General features: G+C 34.3%; 1 protein-coding gene across 1 annotated transcript in view; it reads left to right on the top strand.

Moving 5' to 3' along the window:
* LOC111154458 (Rap1 GTPase-GDP dissociation stimulator 1) overlaps window positions 1-19,967 on the top strand; it is a 153,906-nt gene that overhangs the window by 11,937 nt on the left and 122,002 nt on the right. Inside the window, exon 2 of the mRNA XM_022514067.1 lies at window positions 12,155-12,262. Within this exon, the coding sequence (XP_022369775.1) occupies window positions 12,155-12,262 (108 nt within the window). The remainder of the gene's footprint in view (window positions 1-12,154; window positions 12,263-19,967) is intronic.

Raw genomic sequence — 19,967 nt, 5'->3', positions numbered from 1 at the left:
AAACTCTTAGCAAGGTGCCTGGGTGGCTCAGTTGTTAGGCATCTGCCTTTGGCTTGGGTCTGCCTTCAGCTCGGGTCATGATCCTGGGGTCCTTGGTCAAGCCCCACATCAGGCTCCTTGGTCAGCGGGAAGCCTGCTTGTGTTCCCTTTCTCACTGTGTCTGTCTCTGTCAAATAAATAAAATCTTCAAAAAAAAAATTAAACTCTTCTTAGCTTTCAAAATCTATAGAATTCTGTTACCTTTCTTTTATTTCTCTCTCTCTCTCTCTGAAATACATCTTCCTTTGACAATCACTGACCCTGAAATACACTTCATCAGTGACAACACCAGTCAGTATACCTTTGTTCATGTTATTCCTCCTTCTAGAATAACTTCTTTTTTCCTCTCTTCTTATTCATTCTCCATAATCTGTTTCATGAAGACTACCAACCTCTCCTACCAACCTCTCAATTTCTCTGGACATCTCTCACTTCTAGGACTCCTATAACACATTCAGTAATATAATTTTAGTCACTCAGTGTTCATATTTCTTGTTGGCATTCATTAATACTTGTTTGTTCATGTCTAACAGACTTAGGTCAGTCTTCTTATTTAACAGCATTATGCTGTAGTGATTATAGGCATGTTTATAATAGGGCTTGCAAACCAGCAGCCAGTGGGCCAAATATACTTTACAGATGGATTTTGTTAGGGAAGTTTTAGAACTTGGAATTAGTTGTCAACATTTAAGTACCAGGAAATTTCTGATAGAAATCTATTTTGTGACATTTTCTTGAAAAAATTAAAATTAAGGATCCCCAAGCCTGCCTTCCTATTGGTGACAGTTAATGATAATTGTTCTTAGGCAGGGTATGAGGTCCCCAGTTCCATACTTTTTCCTATTACCTTAAATCCTACAGACTTCACTCTGGGTTATTTATCTGTTTATTTTTATTTTCTACTTTAGGTTTTTTTATTTGAGTATAATTGACACATGATATTATATTAGTTTCAGGTATAGAACATAGTGATCCAGCTTCTTTACATGTTATGCTCTGCTCATCACAAGTGTAGCTACCATCTGTCACCGTACAATGCTATTTACAATATCACTGTCTATATTCCCTATTCTGTGCTTTTTATTCCCATGATTTATTCATCCCATAACTGGAAGCCTCTATCTTCCACTCCCCTTTACCCATTTTTTCCCATACCCCTTTCATCTAGCAACTGTCATTTTGTTTTCTGTATTAATAGGTTTGAGTCTGCTTTTTGTTTATCTGTTTTATTTTTTTTTTTAGATTGCACGTATAAGTGAAATCATACTGTATTTGTCTTTCTCCGTCTGATTTAACTCCCTTGGCATAATACCCTCTAGGTCCGTCCATGTGGTCACAAATGGCAAGATCTCCTCTTTTTCTTTTTTATGGCTGCATGATACTCGTGTGTGTGTTGTGTGTGTGTGTGTATGTGTGTGTATGTACACATACCACATCTTCCTATGCATTCATCTATCCATGAACATTTAGGTTGCTTCCATATCTTGACTTCTAAATACTGCAGTAAACATAGGGGTGTGTATATCTTTTCAAAAATAACATTTTTGTGTTCATTGGGTAAATACCCAGTAGTGGAATTATTGGATTTTATGATATTTCTATTTTTAAATTTTTTGAGGTACCTCCATACTGTAGTCCCATAGTGGCTGTCCCAATTTATATTCCTGCCAATATGGCACAGGGGTTCTTTTTTCTCCACATCCTTGCCAACACTCATTATTTCTTGTGATTTTTATTTTAGCTTTTCTGACAGATAAGGTGATATTTCATTGTGGTTTCGATTTGCATTTCCCTAATGGTTAGTGATGTTGAGCATCTTTTCACGGGTCTATTGGCCATCTTTGGAGAAATGTGTATTTCTTCTGCCCAGTTTTTAATTGGATTATTTGTTTTTTGTTGTCAAGTTGTATAAGTTCTTTGTATATTTTGGATATTAAATCCTTACATATCATTTACAAGTATTTTCTACCATTTAGTAGGTTATCTTTTTGTTTTGTTGATGGTTTCCTTCACTGTGTAAAAGCTTTTTATTTTGACGTAGTCCCAATTGTTTATTTTTGCTTTTGTTACCCTTGCCTTAGGTGAGGTATCTAGAAAAATGTTGCTGTGGTCAATATCAAAGATATTATTCCTCATGATCTTCTAGAGCTTTCATGGTTTCAGGTCTCATATTTAGGTTTTTAATCAATTTTGAGTTTATTTTTGTGTATGGTGTTAGAAGGGTGCCCTAGTTTCATTCTTTTGCATGTAGCTCTTCAGTTTTCCTAGCACTATTTCTTGAAAAGACTGTTTTTTTCTCATTGTATGTTCTTTCCTTTTTTGTCATAGATTGACTATATAATATATAATAATATATAACATATGATATTAACTGATCATATTGTGGGTTTATTTCTGGGCTTTCTATTCTTTTCCATTGATCTGTTTTTATGCTAGTGCCACACTGTTTTGTTTTGTGCAACTTTGTAGTGTATCTTGAAATCTGGAATTATGATACCTTCAGCTTTGTTCTTTCTGAAGATTATTTTGGCTATTCAGAGTCTTCTATTCCATACTAATTTTAGGATTATTTGTTCTAGTTCTATAAAAAATGCTGATGGTATTTTAATAGGGGTTGCACTGAATCCGTAGATTGCTTTGGGTAGTATGGATACTTTAGCAATATTAATTCTTCCAATCCATGAGCATGGATTATCTTTCCATTTGTTTATGTCTTCTTCAATTTATTCTATCCGTGCTTTATAGTTTCCAGAGTACAGATCTTTCACTTCCTTGATCAAGTTTCTTCCTAAGTATTTTGTTGTTTTTGGTGCAAGTGTAAATGGAATTGTTTTCTAAATTTCTTTTTCTGCAGCTTCCTTACTAGTGTATAGAAATGTACAAGTTTCTGGGTATTAATTTTCTGTTTTGCAACTTATTCATTTATTACTTCTGTTTATTCATTTATTTTTTCTATTCATTTTTTAATTTCATTTTTTCATTTATTCTTTTCATTTATTTTATTAATTTTTTGGGTCTTTAAGGTTTTTTACATATAGTATATCATCTGTGAATACTGACAGTTTAATTTCTCCCTTACCAAAATGGATGCTGTTTCTTTTTTTCTTGTCTGGTTACTGTGGCTAGGACTCCCAGTACTATGTTGAATAAAAGTGACAAGTATGTATTGATACTTGTCTTGTCCTAAGTTTAGAGGGAAAGCTCTCAGCTCTCAATTTTTCACCATGGGGTATGATGTTAACTGTAGGTTTTCATATATGGGCTCTTTTTTTTTTTTTTTTTAATTTAAGTAGGTGGAGCCCATTGCGGAGCTTGAATGCACAACTGTGAGATCAAGACCTGAACTGAGATCCAGAGTCAGACACTCAACCAACTGAGCTACCTAGGCATCCCCCTATATGGCCATATTATGTTAAATAATGCAGGTGGTTATGTTCTCTGTAACTCCACTTTGTTGAGAGTTTTTATCATGAATGGATGTTGAATTTTGACAAATGCTTTTTCCGCATCTACTGAGATGATCATCTGATGTTTAGCTTTTGTTAATGTGGCATATGGCTCTTACAAATACTTGAATTTGCAATCTCTGAGATTTCTGTTAAGTCTTTAGTAATTCAAAAGCTATAATTGTGTTCAAAATTGTGGTAAAATGGAACTTACATCACTTTTTCAAAGTTAGTAAATTTAGTTTAAAATTAATTAGTGCAAAAATTGTCATGTAAGTAGTTAAGAGCAAAGCCAATATCTGTGATACATATATTCTCATCAATCATAATTAAACCAAATCTGTGATTGATCAGAATGATAGAAGAAATTGAAGAGAGGGGCATCTGGGTGGCTCAGTGGGTTAAGCCTCTGCTTTTGGCTCAGGTCATGATCTCAGGGTCCTGGGATTGGGCCCCGCATTGGGCTCCCTGCTCAGCAGGGAGCGTGCATCCCCCCCCACCTACTTGCGATCTCTGTCAAATAAATAAATAAAGTTAAAAAAAAAAAACGAAATTGAAGAGATAGAGGATAGAATCTCTCCTCTTTCATAAATTAATTCTGTAGTATAGCCTTTGGCAAGTTACTTAAGCTCTTTTAAATCCCTATTTCATCTGTATTCTTAAAATACTATCATTATTATTGAATAAAAACCAAATAATAGATTTCGATTAAAAATGGAAGGGGGGAAAAGAGCCCCTTTTCATAGAGAACTAATTTCATAGAGAACTAATACAAATTATAATGTGCAAACCTTCACACTCACTTATTTAATAAGACTGACCACCTCCCAAACCCAGATCATTGTATTTTTCCCCCTGTTTTTTTTTTTGGTGGGGGGTGTGATGGCGCCTTTCTAGGCAAAATGATGGTATGGCATTTTTAAAGAGTCATCAAAGTGCAATAGGGCTGCTAGATTGTTTGTAGAAAGCATTATTTTCTTGTGTATATTAGAAAGCATTTTCTAACATACAAGGATTATATAAAGTTATTTAAACCAATTATATAAAATAAATTATGTAGAATTCTATAATTTTAAAGAATATAAAACAAGTTAAATTATAAATTATGTAGAAAAGAATTACATAAAATTATATAAAATAATTTCAAATAACTAGTAAATTCTCCTAAATTATGGGGGGGGGGGGGGGTTCATTTTTATAGTCAGAAAAACAACAACTAGGAATCATGGAACTTTAACAAAAAAATGCTTTCAAAACTGTGAACTAACACCATCTGAGATTGTTTTTAACAAGAAATTGATCAAAAAATAAAAATTATTTCCTTTAGTTCTTTTGAAAAATATTCCATTTTGAAGATTCCTCAAGTGACTCCATTATAAGAGATGAGACTGGTCATTATAACCAAACAAAACTTAGAGGTGCATGGGTGGCTCAGTTGGGTAAGGGGCTGCCTTTGGCTCAGGTCATGATCCCGGGGTCCCCTGCTCAGTGGGGAGCCTACCTCTCCCTCTCCCTTTTCCCCTCCTCCCTACTTGTGCTCTCTCTCTCTCTCAAATAAATAAAATCTTAAAAAATAACAAAACAATTTACATTGAAGTATTTGTTTTACAGAAATAGAAATGTTAGTTTACTTTTAAAATTATATAATTGTCTTCAAAAACAAAACCAATTACAATAAAGATAGGATTAGAGCTGACTAACTTAATTTGCTTTGGTTGTAAGAATGCATTTTTGGCAAGAGTGGTATGAAGCTCCGAGAAACAATAACTGTCACATTTCTGGTTCTATATGGTTTGTATAAAACATCATTGGTCAGATCAGAAACAAGAAACATAGGACTATCATATTATGCATTACAAAAAGTGGCAAGTAATGCAAGTGGTGACAGTTTCTGCTTTTGAAAAGCTTAGAACCTCTAACTGGAAGATAACATTAAAGAAATGACTAATAGAAACATAAGGGTGTAATTTGGATTCTTGAAAGAAAAAACAAGAGCCCTAAGAATTTCAGCGAGAGAAAACATCGTATATACCATTTCAGCCCTAGTATACCTTCTCAGGAATATACAAGTGCTCATTACTTGAAATGATCAAGAAAGTAGTTCTTAGAACTTATTTATCTGTTTAAACATTTAATGGAAGCTAGAGTATGTACCCAGCATTGTTACTACCCTTGAGATACAAGGGCAGAGGCTGCCCCTGGTACATTTCATTGTGATTCCCCTCCCTTCCCAACCAACCCTATTCTTTTCTTTATTTTGCTGCACACATTCACATACATAGGCAGTTAGCTAGTACAACTATGTAACATGGTTGGGTTATAAATTCATTCTTAAAGGGTTTACATCTCTCTAAAGCAAGAATTAGGTAGACTTCACTTTGCACAGCTCTGATTTTCATGAAATCTGCATGAATTTCATTTAACATGGTAATATGTGGACTGCCTGTTCAGTGGAAAGAACCTAGGTGTTGAAGACATACATGTCTGGATTTATCTCACCTTTGGCACTACCTTTCTAAGCAAGTTTTTCAGCTTTCAAATTGAACTTTCTTATCCACTAAGATATAGATAGTAATAATAATCCTATTTCATAAATATTAATAAGATAATAACCATATAAATTTTAATTTCTGTTTCCAGAGCTGAGCATACAGTCATTTTGGGGGAAACTGTACCTTGTGTTCAGTGGTAAAACATTCAAAGGATTTAATGCTGTTGGTTGTATTATTTTAACCAAATCAGTTTAGTAAATATTATTATAGTAGATTATGTTTTCCAAAGATGGCCACAACAATACATCTTGCCCCCCATAAATATATCTAGAACTTGCCATTCCCCATTGAGGGTTGGGGAGTTCTCTTACTGCTGAATATGGGCATGCTTGTGACTCACTTGTAACCAATAGAATGCATCAGAAGTGCTGTGTCATTTCCTAGATTTGGTAGTAAAACACAGTGTTGCGTTCACTTTGTTTGTGGGAATACCAGCCTGCTTGGAGCTTTGGAAAAGTCTGACCCTGTAGTTACCATTCTGTGAGGAAGCCATGCCATGTGGAGGGGCCTCAGGTGTCAGGTTGGCATTCATAACCTTCAAGTCCTTTGAGGCCAATTACCAGAACCATCAGATGACTCAGATGATGCCAGCCCCTGCTATGTAGTCACTCTTGGAGATACACCCCTATCCTTTGAAACTTTACATTGAGGCCCCAAACCTTGTGGAACAGAAAAACCCTCCTGAATGTGCCCTTTGTGAATTCCTGTTTCACAGAATCTGTGAGTACAATGAAATGGGTTTTGCTTTATGCCATTAAGTTTGAGGTAGTTTGTTATGTAACTGTAATAATTGGAACAGTTATAAAACCTGAAAGATGCATTGTTTCAGTAAGAAATAAATTGCTATTAAAACTCATCACAGTGGTAACTACCTGATGAATAAATGTTTACTGAGTTTTTCTTTTCATCTCAATGAAAGATAGCTTAACAGAGAATTTTGTCTAGCAAATAACATTTCCCTGTGGTTTATTTAATTTTCCCTTAAGGATATATTTGCTGCCAGAAAAGAAATACACATGTTTAAACAGTTTAAACAGTTTCACTGTTGCTTTATGGTAAATTTTACCCGTTTGGCTAATAAAAAATGTCAGTCAGTACTCTTAATAAGGATAGTTACCACTAAAATCTGTGTTTTTTTTTTCAAAACATACTAGCCTAATAAAACCTGGTGGGAGGGGCACCTGGGTAGCTCAGTGGGTTAAAGCCTCTGCCTTCCGCTCAGGTCATGATCCCGGGGTCCTGGGATTGAGCCCCACATCGGGCTCTCTGTTGGCGGGGAGCCTGCTTCCCCCTCTCTGCCTGCCTCTCTGCCTACTTGTGATCTCTCTCTGTCAAATAAATAAATAAAATCTTAAAAAAAAACCAAAAACCTGATAGGGTGAGGGACATTGGGTATGGGCTGTGCTGAGCACTGTGAATTGTATAAGACTGATGATTCACAGACCTGTACCCCTGAAACAAATAATACATTATATGTTAGTTTAAAAAAAAAAAAAGAATGAATGGTGGCTGCTTGTAAAGTGTTTATCTGATTTCGGAAATAATTAGAATGAGAAAAAAACATAATGAAATGTCATTGTTTTTAGTATACCCATCCTAATAAAAATATTAATCATGACAGTTTGTACCATAATTTACAATAAAAGATGTAAGTAATTCAGAAAGTAAGGTAGATTTTCAGGATTTGGTAAATTTCCACTATAGAGGGCAGTGTGTATATCTTAGAAGTTACTGTTCTACAAGAATTTCCCATCTAACAGTAGAAATAAGCTAAGAGTTTTATGAACCTAGGACTATAAAACTAGCAAAATGAGAAATACAGAAAAGGTAAAATGGAGGTCACACTAACATCGAAGGGGTAGAGAAAGAAGAAGAAGCCTGAGAACAAATGTTCAGACTGGTGTTCTGAAGTCAGTAGAAAGTGTACCAAAAAAGAAAAGAGTCTGTTGCTACAAAGATATTGGATAAGAGGATTGAGAAAAATCCATTGGATTTGTCAAGATATCATTTAAGACCTTGGCGAAAGTAATTTTGATAGAGTTTAAGAAGGCTTGGTTAGGTTGTGGTTTTAAGAGCGAAGAAGTGGTTAGAAGTAGGCGATGCAGAATTAATGACAAAGTCAACTTTGCCTAACTCTGAAAATGTTGCATTTTCTTTCATAAGACAAGCTAGTCTTGTCATATGCTGTCATATAGGAAAGAAATTCTTCTAAGAAAAAATTTATTTTGATTATTAATACTTCTTAGTAGTAGAACCTCCCATGAAAATTATCATTCTTGACTTCTGCCTCCCCTTCACCCCTGCCACCGACCAGAAGCTGAGAGATTTTCCATTAGAACAATTTCAGTGTCTTAATGGTAAGAATTCACTGCTGAGATGTACTGTCATAGTTTGAGGGAGTCCAGAAATAATACCCTCTGTTCCTAATTCCCTCTAAATTCTAAAGCTAAAATGCACAGATTTTAAATGGTCAGTTTGATGAACTTTGGAAAATGTATTATATATTCATGTAATCAGCATTCTAATAAAGATATGAAACATTCTAGCATTTTATTTTATAAACTCATTAATGTTTCTTTCAGTACTAACCTGTTCATTCATTTAAAATGCTTAAAATCATAATAGATTTGTAGTAATTCTGTTTGACAGCTTTGGTTGTCTCTGGATGTAGAATTTAATGAACTTCCCTGAGAAGATCTCACATCATTAATAGGCATGTAATTATTCCCAGGGAGAGGCTGAATGCTTTTTTACTGACATAAAAAATCTTTTAAAAGTGGGATGATCTATGTAGTTTTTAGTTACATATTTTATATTCTTAAATGCTTAAATTGTCTTCAGTGATTTTTTTTTTTGTATCTTAAAATGAAAGACACTCTATTTATATTTTAAATTATATGGAGTATGTAGTAGGTGCTTAACAGGTCACAATTAATTTGCCTTTGCTATTGGCCCACTTTGGCTCTTAAATGTGTGATACAAAGGATGGTAACTAGACAGTTTTGTGCAAAGAACGAACTCAGTCCTTATATTTACTGGGCACTGTGCAATGGCTATAATTAAGTTGATGTCCCATAAAATATAGTGGGGGAGTGTATATTAACAGTTAAACAAAAAATATAATTAAAACTTGTGAATAGTGCTGTGAAGGATGGATACAGTGATTGAAAATGATCCTGAGGGGTTAAGGCAGAGGAGACTTAGATAAAATGGACAAGGATGGTCTCTGGACTCGTATAAGCCATACTGAGACTCCCATCAGAAGGGGATGTCAAGTAAGGAGCTTTGGGGATGAGATGAAGGGAAGGAAAGAATTTAAAAAGACTCAGATGCCAACATCAGTAGTACTAAATGAGTCTTAACTGCCTTTTATTTCTTGTTGACTGATAGTTTTGATGGATTGCTGTAATTTGACTAACATAAGTCTTATTTTTTTCCTCAGTGTTGGGATAATTACATTTATTAATTTTAATAATATGAACTTAGATACTGTACATTATTCATACTTTATTTCAGGAAAATTAACTTAATATGAACTTAGTAGGTTTGAACAAGAATATCTGAAATATGATGCCCTACATCATCTTTTTAGCTTACAGAAGAGATACATACAAATATACTTTTTCAAATCAGTTTCTCAAAACTGCTTAGCCCCTCTTAAGAAAGTAAATATTAAACTTGGATATGAAAGATAATCTGGGATTTTTAATAAATTATAGGTTTAGGTTTACTGGAACAGTCAGGTTGTACGAGGTGTCCCTAGAGCATGTTATTATTATATTATGTAAAATTTTAAGTCTACTTTTTCTTGGATTGGCATGGAAAGTAATTATCTTTCATTTTACAATAGAGGATTTCATTATATTTGTAGAATTGTTTTTACCTGGAAATGTACAGAAGTCTATTACGATGTATACCTTACTTTGAAGTAAGAAAATACCTGAAATTCTAACTGCAGCAGCAATGCTAGAGGTCCTTGGTATCCCATTAGGGTGTCTATGAAGTCAATACGGCCTGCATTTGCCCTAATTGTGGTACAAAAGCAATTATGGGTGAAAAACTGAGGATGCTTTAAAATGTGTGAATCAGAGCAGTAGTAGTACTGAATTGTATTAGTAACATTCACTGTAACATGAAGAAGAAAAAAATATCAGCTTAAGAATGCCCATTATGAAGCAGGGGAAAAAAATTAAAAAAGAAAAACCCTCAATATCTGTATACACATTTTAAAAATATTCTTTGCATGAAATGGGAGGTACACATAAAACACTTGTGGCATTGCAAAATCTCATGTTTTGAAGAGAAACATTTGAGCAGTTGTTTATGAGCTGACCAAGGTACTTTTTTTTTTAATGGAAAGTCATTTTTTATTTGAAAGAACGGACAAAACTGGTTTTTCATATTTGGCAGATATTTTCTCACAAGTGAATGAGGCTAATATATCATTTAAGGAAAACAGCTGACGGTGTTTGTTGCTGGTAATGAAATTGAAGTTTGTAAGAGAAAATTAGAATTTTGGGAAACTTGCATGCCTTCAGCTTGATATTTCTCCAGGACTTACAAAGAGTCTTTTAATAATGGGGCGCCTGGGTGGCTCAGTGGGTTAAGCCGCTGCCTTTGGCTCAGGTCATGATCTCAGGGTCCTGGGATCGAGTCCCGCATCAGGCTCTCTGCTCAGCAGGGAGCCTGCTTCTCTCTCTCTGCCTGCCTCTCTGTCTACTTGTGATCTCTGTCTGTCAAATAAATAAAATCTTTAAAAAAAAAAAAAAGAGTCTTTTAATAAGATTAGTGATGATACTAGCAAATATTTTATTTTGAAATAGTATAATGAAATATGTCAGTATTTGGGAAATATGCGTAACTCCATGACCTAATTTTTTTGATGACCAGTGCTTTGATGATAAATATCTTACATGCATGAAAGATTCAAAGTGTAGGAGATCAGTGGATATGAATGTGAGTTGGAAGCATTTATTAATATTGTTTCAGATTTCTTATGGCAACCAACCTTTAAAAAACTACCACTTGTCCAGTTTTGGTGTGGTGTCAAAGAATATCCACAATTATCTGAAAAGGCTATTAAAATACCCTGCTGTTTTTCAACTATGTGTGTAAAACATGTGAGGCTGTTTTTAAGCAGCCTCACATGTTTTAAGGCTGCTTAAGGCTGAATTTTCTTCATCTGCTTAACCCAAACAACAAATTATAGAAGATTTGAGTACAGAAGCAGATGTGAAAACCCAGTTACTTTCTGTAAAGGCAGACATTATGGAGACTTGTAAAAAGGTAGAACAATACTATTTTTAATGAGTTTTTTATTTCTGAAATATATATATTTTTAAATATTACTGTTAAATAATTTTATAACTTAGGGTTAAATGAATTACTAAAATGAATCTTAAAAAGTCTCAGTTTTAATTTTTAGTATTTAAATGTCAATAGAAATAATTGAAGTAAATAAAATTTACATTGGATAACTGTGGGGATCTGAATTTTTAATGTAAAGAAGTTTTGACAATGTATGTGTGGGGGAATCCACATACAATTAGGATTAGAGCATGGCCTTATAATCCAAAATGTACATGTTTTAGTTTATAGCAGTATTTTGATTTGAAGTGTTTTTCAAATGGCAGTGTTAGAGTAGGTTTTATAGTTATCAGCTTTCTATTATTTTAAGTCATATTATTTTGAAACTTTTCTAAACCTTCATTTTCATTTTATGTCTTTGAAATACAGCAGAGGAAGCCAAAAATGAAACAAAATATTATTTGCAAAGCAATGTAATCTTTTGGGGACATTTAGTTTTTTTTTTTCAATTAATCATGGCTAGTTTCCTGAACAGGCTAAATATGGTATAAGAATCCTGAAGAAGATGTTCTGTGACAATCTGTAATATTCCTGAATATTCCTGGTATCTCACATATACAGAATGAATATTTAATATCTGAGTTAAATGTGGATACATTTTATTTAAAAAATTTGTAATGGTACAGTCCATTGCCATTTTGTAATGTTTGTGGAAGTTATTCACAGTAATGCCTGTTAGTGGTAACGGTCATGAAACGTGAGGATCATATGTTAGTGAGAGTTCTGATTTCTCTTTTTTTCTATAAGCAGATAATCTCAGTGATACCTTGAAGAAGTTGAAGATAACAGCTGTTGACAGAACCGAGGATAGTTTAGAAGGATGCTTGGATTGTCTGCTTCAAGCGCTGGCTCAGAATAGTAAGTTTCATTATGTTTTAAATGCCAAACAAAAAAATTAAATCAGTAGTCATTCAGAAATTGGTATGTAGTTTAGCACATAACTTGTATTCACATAACTTGAATTCTTTTGAATCCCCAGAACACTGAAGTTGTTTTACATGCTCCACCCTCCCACCCCACCTCCCCACCTCCCCACCTCCCCACCCCCAAGGTAATAAAAGCCAAGTTGATAGGCAGAAGAAAGAAGGAATTGACTGGTGGTAATGACATTAATACCAGCCCCAGAGAGAGGCCATTCTTTCATTCCTAACAGATAAGCACCATAGTTGTTTTCCTTCTAAACACCTACATTTGTTTGAAAGAGATGAGTGTGTGTGTATGTGGGGAGACTGGGGAGGAAAAACAAAGGGGAACTTAAAATACCTAAAATCTTTTTCTGAGAGCTTATGGTCACCTTTTTAATAGTTCTACTTTAAAGTAATGTTTATGAAAAGTAAATAAAGTAATGCTTATTCTCAGATTTAATTGGAAAGAACCATAAGCAGTCATTCAAAAATCCCTTAAAATTGAGCTAGGACTTGATATGTGGTAAATAATACTCATGATAAAAATTATACAACTCTTCATTGGCTAACACATTGTATTGTTGCATTTGATCCATCATGTTTCCATTCATTAATATTTCTATTATCACAGAGAATAGATGGGGGTAACAATGATTTTTATCTGTTTCCTTAGTTCTGTTTTGTTGTGCTATGGTTTGTGCTGTACTTTTTTTTAATCATACCATTATCTTATTCTGGGATTAGTTATGTAGCTGACAGAGAATTTAGGAGATAGTATGTATTGTTAGAGTTTTAATTTCAAGCACTCAGACGTGTATGTTATTTCTTTTTTATTTTATTTTTCATTTCTCAGTGAACTGTGCTTAGAAAATCTAAAATAATTGAATGTGGTACTCTTCATCAAAAAGTACATTTTAAAACTAGCTTGGAAAAGTCTTTTTCAGTAATTCTCTTTGCTTTTGAGATTGTAACTCTGTCAAGCTGTTCAATCTTAGATATGACAGAGAAGGGGTTTGAAACAAGGATTTAAATAAGAGCATCCGGTAAAGAGAAAGAAAAGGAGAGTGTCTAAGGCTGTGCTGTCCATTGTAGTAGATAAATGTGGCTATTTAAATTTAATCATTTAATTTAATTTAAAAGTAAGTACCTTAGTCTTATTTTCAGTAGCCACACTTGGCTAGTAACTACCTTTTTGGGGATCACAGATATTAAGCCATGATCACAGAAAGTTCTTTTGAAATCTTTTGATTTCTATGATCACAGAAAATTCTTATGTATAGCATGGTCTAGAAGACTAGAAAGAATCAAGTGATGACCTGAGTTTTATATGCCCATATAGGCAGATTTACATAATGTAATTGGTCTAAGTAAATTGAATATCTCAAGTTTATCTTTTTTTGAAGAGTTGTTTTGTTATACTCTTCTTTTGTTTTTAGTGGCCTGTTATTTTTCTCTGTGTTAGAAAAAATAATTTTCTTAATGGACCATTTGTTCAGAAACTGAAGGATATGGAGGCAGTGTTCTTGGTTATATGTAGAGGGTTGCTTAACCCTCTCTGGAAAGACTGATAGAGAACTGAAGTTGAAGAAAAAAAATGAAAAAAGGAAGCCAAAGTTTATAACTTTTTAAAGAATAGATTTAAGAAATAGTGAGAAGTATATAATTGTTGGGTTAAATTTCAGATCTATTGCAGACTTACTCATTGAAACTATTTATCGAAAATAGCCTTGAAATTGTATATTATAAAGTGTTAAGGCCAATAGCCACAAGATGTCAATAAAAACAACAAACTCTACGAATTTAACTATTGACTCCCCAAGAAGGGAGCAAAAGGAATATGTCTTTTTAAGAATCTAACAAAATTTGGGGTGCCTGGGTGGCTCAGTGGGTTAAGCCTCTGCCTTCAGCTCAGGTTATGGTCCCAGAGTCCTGGGATCAAGCCCCGCATTGGGCTCTCTGCTCAGCAGGGAGCCTGCTTTTCCCCCCTCTTCTACCTGCCTCTCTGCCTACTTGTGATCTCTCCCTCTCTTTCTATCAAATAAATAAATAAAATCTTTAAAAAAGAAAAAGAAAAAAAAAAGAATCTAAAAAAATTTCATGTGTCCTCATATCTAAGACTATTGACAAAAGAATTTGACACAGGAAGAGGGAGTTCATGCAGATGTCTAGTGTTTAACTGAAGAATGATTATCTGTCATTGACTGAATGCTTATTATGTACTCAGCATTGGACTTGGGGCTTTATCTGTTATCTAAATAAAACTTTCCTTTAGTCCCATGAAGAGGTATTCTCATCTCCATGTAAAGGAAAAGGAAACAGACACTGTGACGTTACTTGCTTTACTCTGATAGAGTCTAGAGTTTGGAATTGAACTCTTAGTCTACAAAATAAAAAATTACATTCTGAGTGAAGTGTAGCTTTTTGCTGAGTTTTAGGCTGTGAAATTGTTTCCAAAAGATAGTTTTAATATTGTGTCTTAAATTTTTGTTTTTTTAAAATATTTTCAAATTATATTATTAAAGATGAGAATGATATGTAAACTTTTTTTCTTGAATTACAGACTTATAGATGTTTTATTGACATTTTTAAAAAACTAGTGTTTATTTTCCTTGAAGTGATTGATCCATTGCTACTTTTATCCTCTTAAAGGTCAAATTATAAAACATTTAACTTAAGTGAATCTGTACTGGCTTTTTTTGCAGAGACCTTCTATTGTCATAATTCTTTCTTAGTGTCAGGTGTTTTAGCTAAAAATATCACTGCTTGTACAGAATTGTACCTGATCAAGAAACAATGATTTCTCTATTCTGTACAAGTATAAGATGGTAATATGTGTAATAGAAATCTAAATTTAAAATTTTATTTTACAGTCTACTAACCTGTCATTGGAAGGGACAAATCTGAATGGAAAGAAATTATGCTTTTTAAAATTTTTACACCGTGGAAATTTAGTATATTTGAATTGCACATCAAAAATTATCATAATCTGAAATTGATATATGACTTCAGAGTGGTCTTCTTTCTTAAATTTTTTTGGGGTAACATTAAATATATATGGCAGAATCTTAAGAGATAAGAGACAGTTTTAATAGTGGGTTTTATGGAAAATATTTTGCTTTAACATTTTGTATAAATTTCTGAACTAAATAATAGAAGCATTCATTCATATAAATACTTTAGATCTCAGTTTTAGAATGTTTTTAGTAAATATTTGAAAGCTACTGTTGAAGAAATAAGATTCTGTTTACTCTTCTTTTGATTCAGAGAATAGAGGATTCTCTATAAATGCTTATTGTAGTATGGTTCCTCTATCTCATGCTTATTTGAAAATTTAAAACAGTAGGCCATATTTTTATCCCTAAACATTAGGACAGGAATATCATTAGAGAATATGAGATCTAAATCCCCTTGTAAGGCAAACTGCTAGCATAAATCAAATGCCCAAAGACAAGAAAACAGTTTTATTCATAATAAAAAATTCTATTCCATTGTAAGAGCATGGGGACCATGTTCTATTGCTGAGTGAGCCACAAAACAATGCCAGCATGATCACCAGCACAGCTTTAAATTCTTGTCCTAAAGGATTAGGCTGTTTTCCTCTGTCTCATTGTCTCATGTACCCTTGTGCTCTAACTTTGTTTAATTTTTAGCTTAATGACAGTTCCTATTTCATACAAGAGTCACAGAATTATTTTCTATAGAACAACCCAGTTTACTCTAAAGAAAAAAGTATTTAGTTTCTAGTCCACATTCCTAACCTAATATCATACTCATCCACTTGTTGAATACTTGTTATTCCTTAGCCTTTGTTCTTTTTTTTATTCATTATTTTGATTTTTGGCTCCCTTCTGAAGCTATAATCCTAAACATACCAGATTATATATATAAGCCGCTAATGTAGATTACTTTGTGAATCTTCTCTAACAGAACTTGCTGTTGTCATTTGCTTTTAGTCTGTTCTATGCCTTCATTATTTCTGAATTAACTTACTTTTGGGACCCAAATTATTCCTTTTAAGTAAGGGACTTTGAAACTTGTTATCAACTGTTTTTCAATAGCCATGTTAAATCTGAAATCACTGGACATGAAAGATTACTGCTGTTTTAGTAGAAACAAGAAATTATTTTACTTCTTTCATGGTAATATCTTGGTTTTACTTTTTACCCTAAGTTATCAAATGCACCATAGAAGCGATATATTTCTTTTTATTTTAAATTTTTAAATTTTTTAATTAACATATAATATATTATTAGCCCCAGGGGTACAGGTCTGTGAATCGCCAGGTTTACACACTTAACAGCACTCACCATAGCACATACCTTCTCCAATGTCCATAACCCCACCTCCCTCTCCCTACTCCGCTCCCGGCAAACCTTTGTTTTGTGAGATTAAGAGTCTGTTATGGTTTGTCTCTCTCCCAATGCCATCTTGTTTCATTTATTCTTTTCCTACCCTCAAAGCCCCCACATTGCCTCTCAACTTCCTCAAATCAGGGATATCATATGATAATTGTCTTTCTCTGATTGACTTATTTCACTAAGCATAATACCCTCTAGTTTCATCCATGTCGTTGCAAATGGCCAGATTTCATTCTTTTGATGGCTGCATAGTATTCCATTGTATATATATATACCACATCTTCTTTATCCATTGATCTGTTGTTGGACATCTAGGTTCTTTCCATAGTTTGGTTGTTGTGGACATTGTTGCTATAAACATTCAGGTGCACGTTCCCCTTTGGATCACTACATTTGTATCTTTAGGGTAAATACCCAGTAGTGCAATTGCTGGGTAGTAGGGTAGCTCTATTTTCAACTTCTTGAGGAACCTCCATGCTGTTTTTTAGAGTGGTTGCACCAGCTTGCATTCCCACGAACAGTGTAGAACTGTTCCCCTTTCGCCACATCCTCTCCAGCATCTGTCATTTCCTGACTTGTTAATTTTAGTCATTCTGACTGGTGTGAGCTGGTATCTCATTGTGGTTTTGATTTGCATTTCCCTTATACCAAGTGACGTGGAGCACTTTTTGGTTATTATTATTTTTTTTAATTTGATAGACCGAGATCACAAGTAGTCAGAGAGGCAGGCAGGAGAGAGAGGAGGAAGCAGGTTCCCTGCTAAGCAGAGAGCCCGATGCGGGGCTTGATCCCAGGACCCTGGGATCATGACCTGAGCCGAAGGCAGAGGCTTTAACCCACTGAGCCACTCAGGCGCCCCGACGTGGAGCACTTTTTAATGTGTCTGTTGGCCATCTGGATGTCTTTGCAAAAATGTCTGTTCATGTCCTCTGCCCATTTCTTGATTGAATTATTTGTTCTTTGGGTGTTGAGTTTGCTAAGTTCTTTATAGATTTTGGACACTAGCTCTTTATCTGATATGTCGTTTGCAAATATCTTTTCCCATTCTGTCAGTTGTCTTGGTTTTGCTAACTGTTTCCTTTGCTATGCAAAATCTTTTGATCTTGATGAAGTCCCAATAGTTCGTTTTGCCCATGCTTCCCTTGCCTTTGGCGATGTTCCTAGGAAGAAGTTGCTGTGGCTGAGGTCGAAGAGGTTGCTGCCTGTGTTCTCCTCAAGGATTTTTATGGTTTTTTTCTCACATTGAGGTCCTTCATCCATTTTGAGTCTGTTTTCATGTGTTGTGTAAGGAGATGGTCCAGTTTCATTTTTCTGCATGTGGCTGTCCAGTTTTCACAACACCATTTGTTGAAGAGACTGTCTTTTTACCATTGGACATTCTTTCCTGCTTTGTCGAAAATGAGTTGACCATAGAGTTGAGGGTCTGTTTCTGGGCTCTCTATTCTGTTCCATTGATCTATGTGTCTGTTTTTGTGCCAGTACCGTACTGTTTTGATGATGACAGCTTTGTAATAGAGCTTGAAGTCCGGAATTGTTATGCCACCAACTTTGGCTTTCTCTTTCAATATTCCTCTGGCTATTCAAGGTCTTTTCTGTTTCCATATAAATGTTAGGATTATTTGTTCCATTTCCTTGAAAAAAAAAAAGATTGGATTTTGATTGGGATTACATTAAACATGTAGATTGCTTTAGGTAGCATAGACATTTTCACAATATTTGTTCTTCCAATCCATGAGCATGGAACATTTTTCCATTTCTTTATGTCTTCCTCAATTTCTTTCATGAGTAATTTATAGTTTTCTGAGTATAGATTCTTTGCCTCTTTGGTTAGGTTTATTCCTAGGTATCTTTTGGTTTTGGGTGCAATGGTAAATGGGATGGACTCCTTAATTTCTCTTTTTTCTGTCTTGTTGTTGGTGTAAGGAAATGCAACTAATTTCTGTGCATTGATTTTATATCCTGACACTTTACTGAATTCCTGTATAAGTTCTAGCAGTTTTGGAGTGGAGTCTTTTGGGTTTTCCACATATAGTATCATATCATCTGCAAAGAGTGATAGTTTGACTTCTTCTTTGCCAATTTGGATGCCTTTAATTTCTTTTTGTTGTCTGATTGCTGAGGCTAGGACTTCTAGTACTATGTTGAATAGCAGTGTTGATAATGGACATCCCTACCGTGTTCTTGACTTTCGCGGAAAAGCTCTCAGTTTTTCTCCATTGAGAATGATATTTGCGGTGGATTTTTCATAGATGGCTTTAATAATATTGAGGTATGTACCCTCTATCCCTACTCTTTGAAGAGTTTTGATCAGGAAAGGATGCTGTGCTTTGTCAAATGCTTTTTCAACATCTATTGAGAGTATCGTGTGGTTCTTGTTCTTTCTTTTATTAATGTATTGTATCACATTGATTGATCTGTGGATGTTGAACCAACCTTGCAGCCCTGGAATAAATCCCACTCCGTTGTGGTGAATAATCCTTTAAATGTACTGTTGGATCCTATTGGCTAGTATTTTGGTGAGAATTTTCGCATCTGTGTTCATCAAGGATATTGGTCTGTAGTTCTCTTTTTTGATGGGATCCTTGTCTGGTTTTGGGATCAAGGTGATGTTGGCCTCATAAAATGAGTTTGGAAGTTTTCCTTCTATTTCTATTTTTTGGCACAGTTTCAGGAGAATAGGAATTAATTTTCTTTAAATGTTTGGTAGAATTCCCCCGGGAAGCCGTCTGGCCCTGGGCTTTTGTTTGTTTGGAGATTTTTGATGACTGTTTCAATCTCCTTACTGGTTATGGGTCTGTTCAGGTTTTCTATTTCTTCCTGGTTCAGTTGTGGTAGTTTATATGTCTCTAGGAATGCATCCATTTCTTCCAGATTGTCAAATTTGTTGGCGTAGAGTTGCTCATAGTATGTTCTTATAATTGTCTGTATTTCTTTGGTGTTCGTTGTGATCTCTCCTCTTTCATTCATGATTTTATGTATTTGGGTCCTTTCTCTTTTCTTTTTGATAATTCTGGCCAGGGGTACTTCGATCTTATTAATTCTTTCAAAGAACCAGCTCCTAGTTTTGTTGATTTGTTCTATTGTTTTTTTGGTTTCTATTTCATTGATTTCTGCTCTGATCTTTATGATTTCTCTTCTCCTGCTGGGTTTAGGGTTTCTTTCTTGTTCTTTCTCCAGCTCCGTTAGGTGTAGGGTTAGGTTGTGTACTTGAGACCTTTCTTGTTTCTTTCTTTTTTTTTTTTTTTTTTAAGATTTTATTTATTTATTTGACAGAGAGAGATAACAAGTAGGCAGAGATGC

This window comes from Enhydra lutris, unplaced genomic scaffold (genome assembly GCF_002288905.1).
Source record: "Enhydra lutris kenyoni isolate GAN:26980312 unplaced genomic scaffold, ASM228890v2 scaffoldscaffold3, whole genome shotgun sequence".
Lineage (NCBI taxonomy): Eukaryota > Metazoa > Chordata > Mammalia > Carnivora > Mustelidae > Enhydra > Enhydra lutris.
Note: the sequence above shows the minus strand (reverse complement) of the source record. Positions and strands in the feature narration are given on the sequence as shown.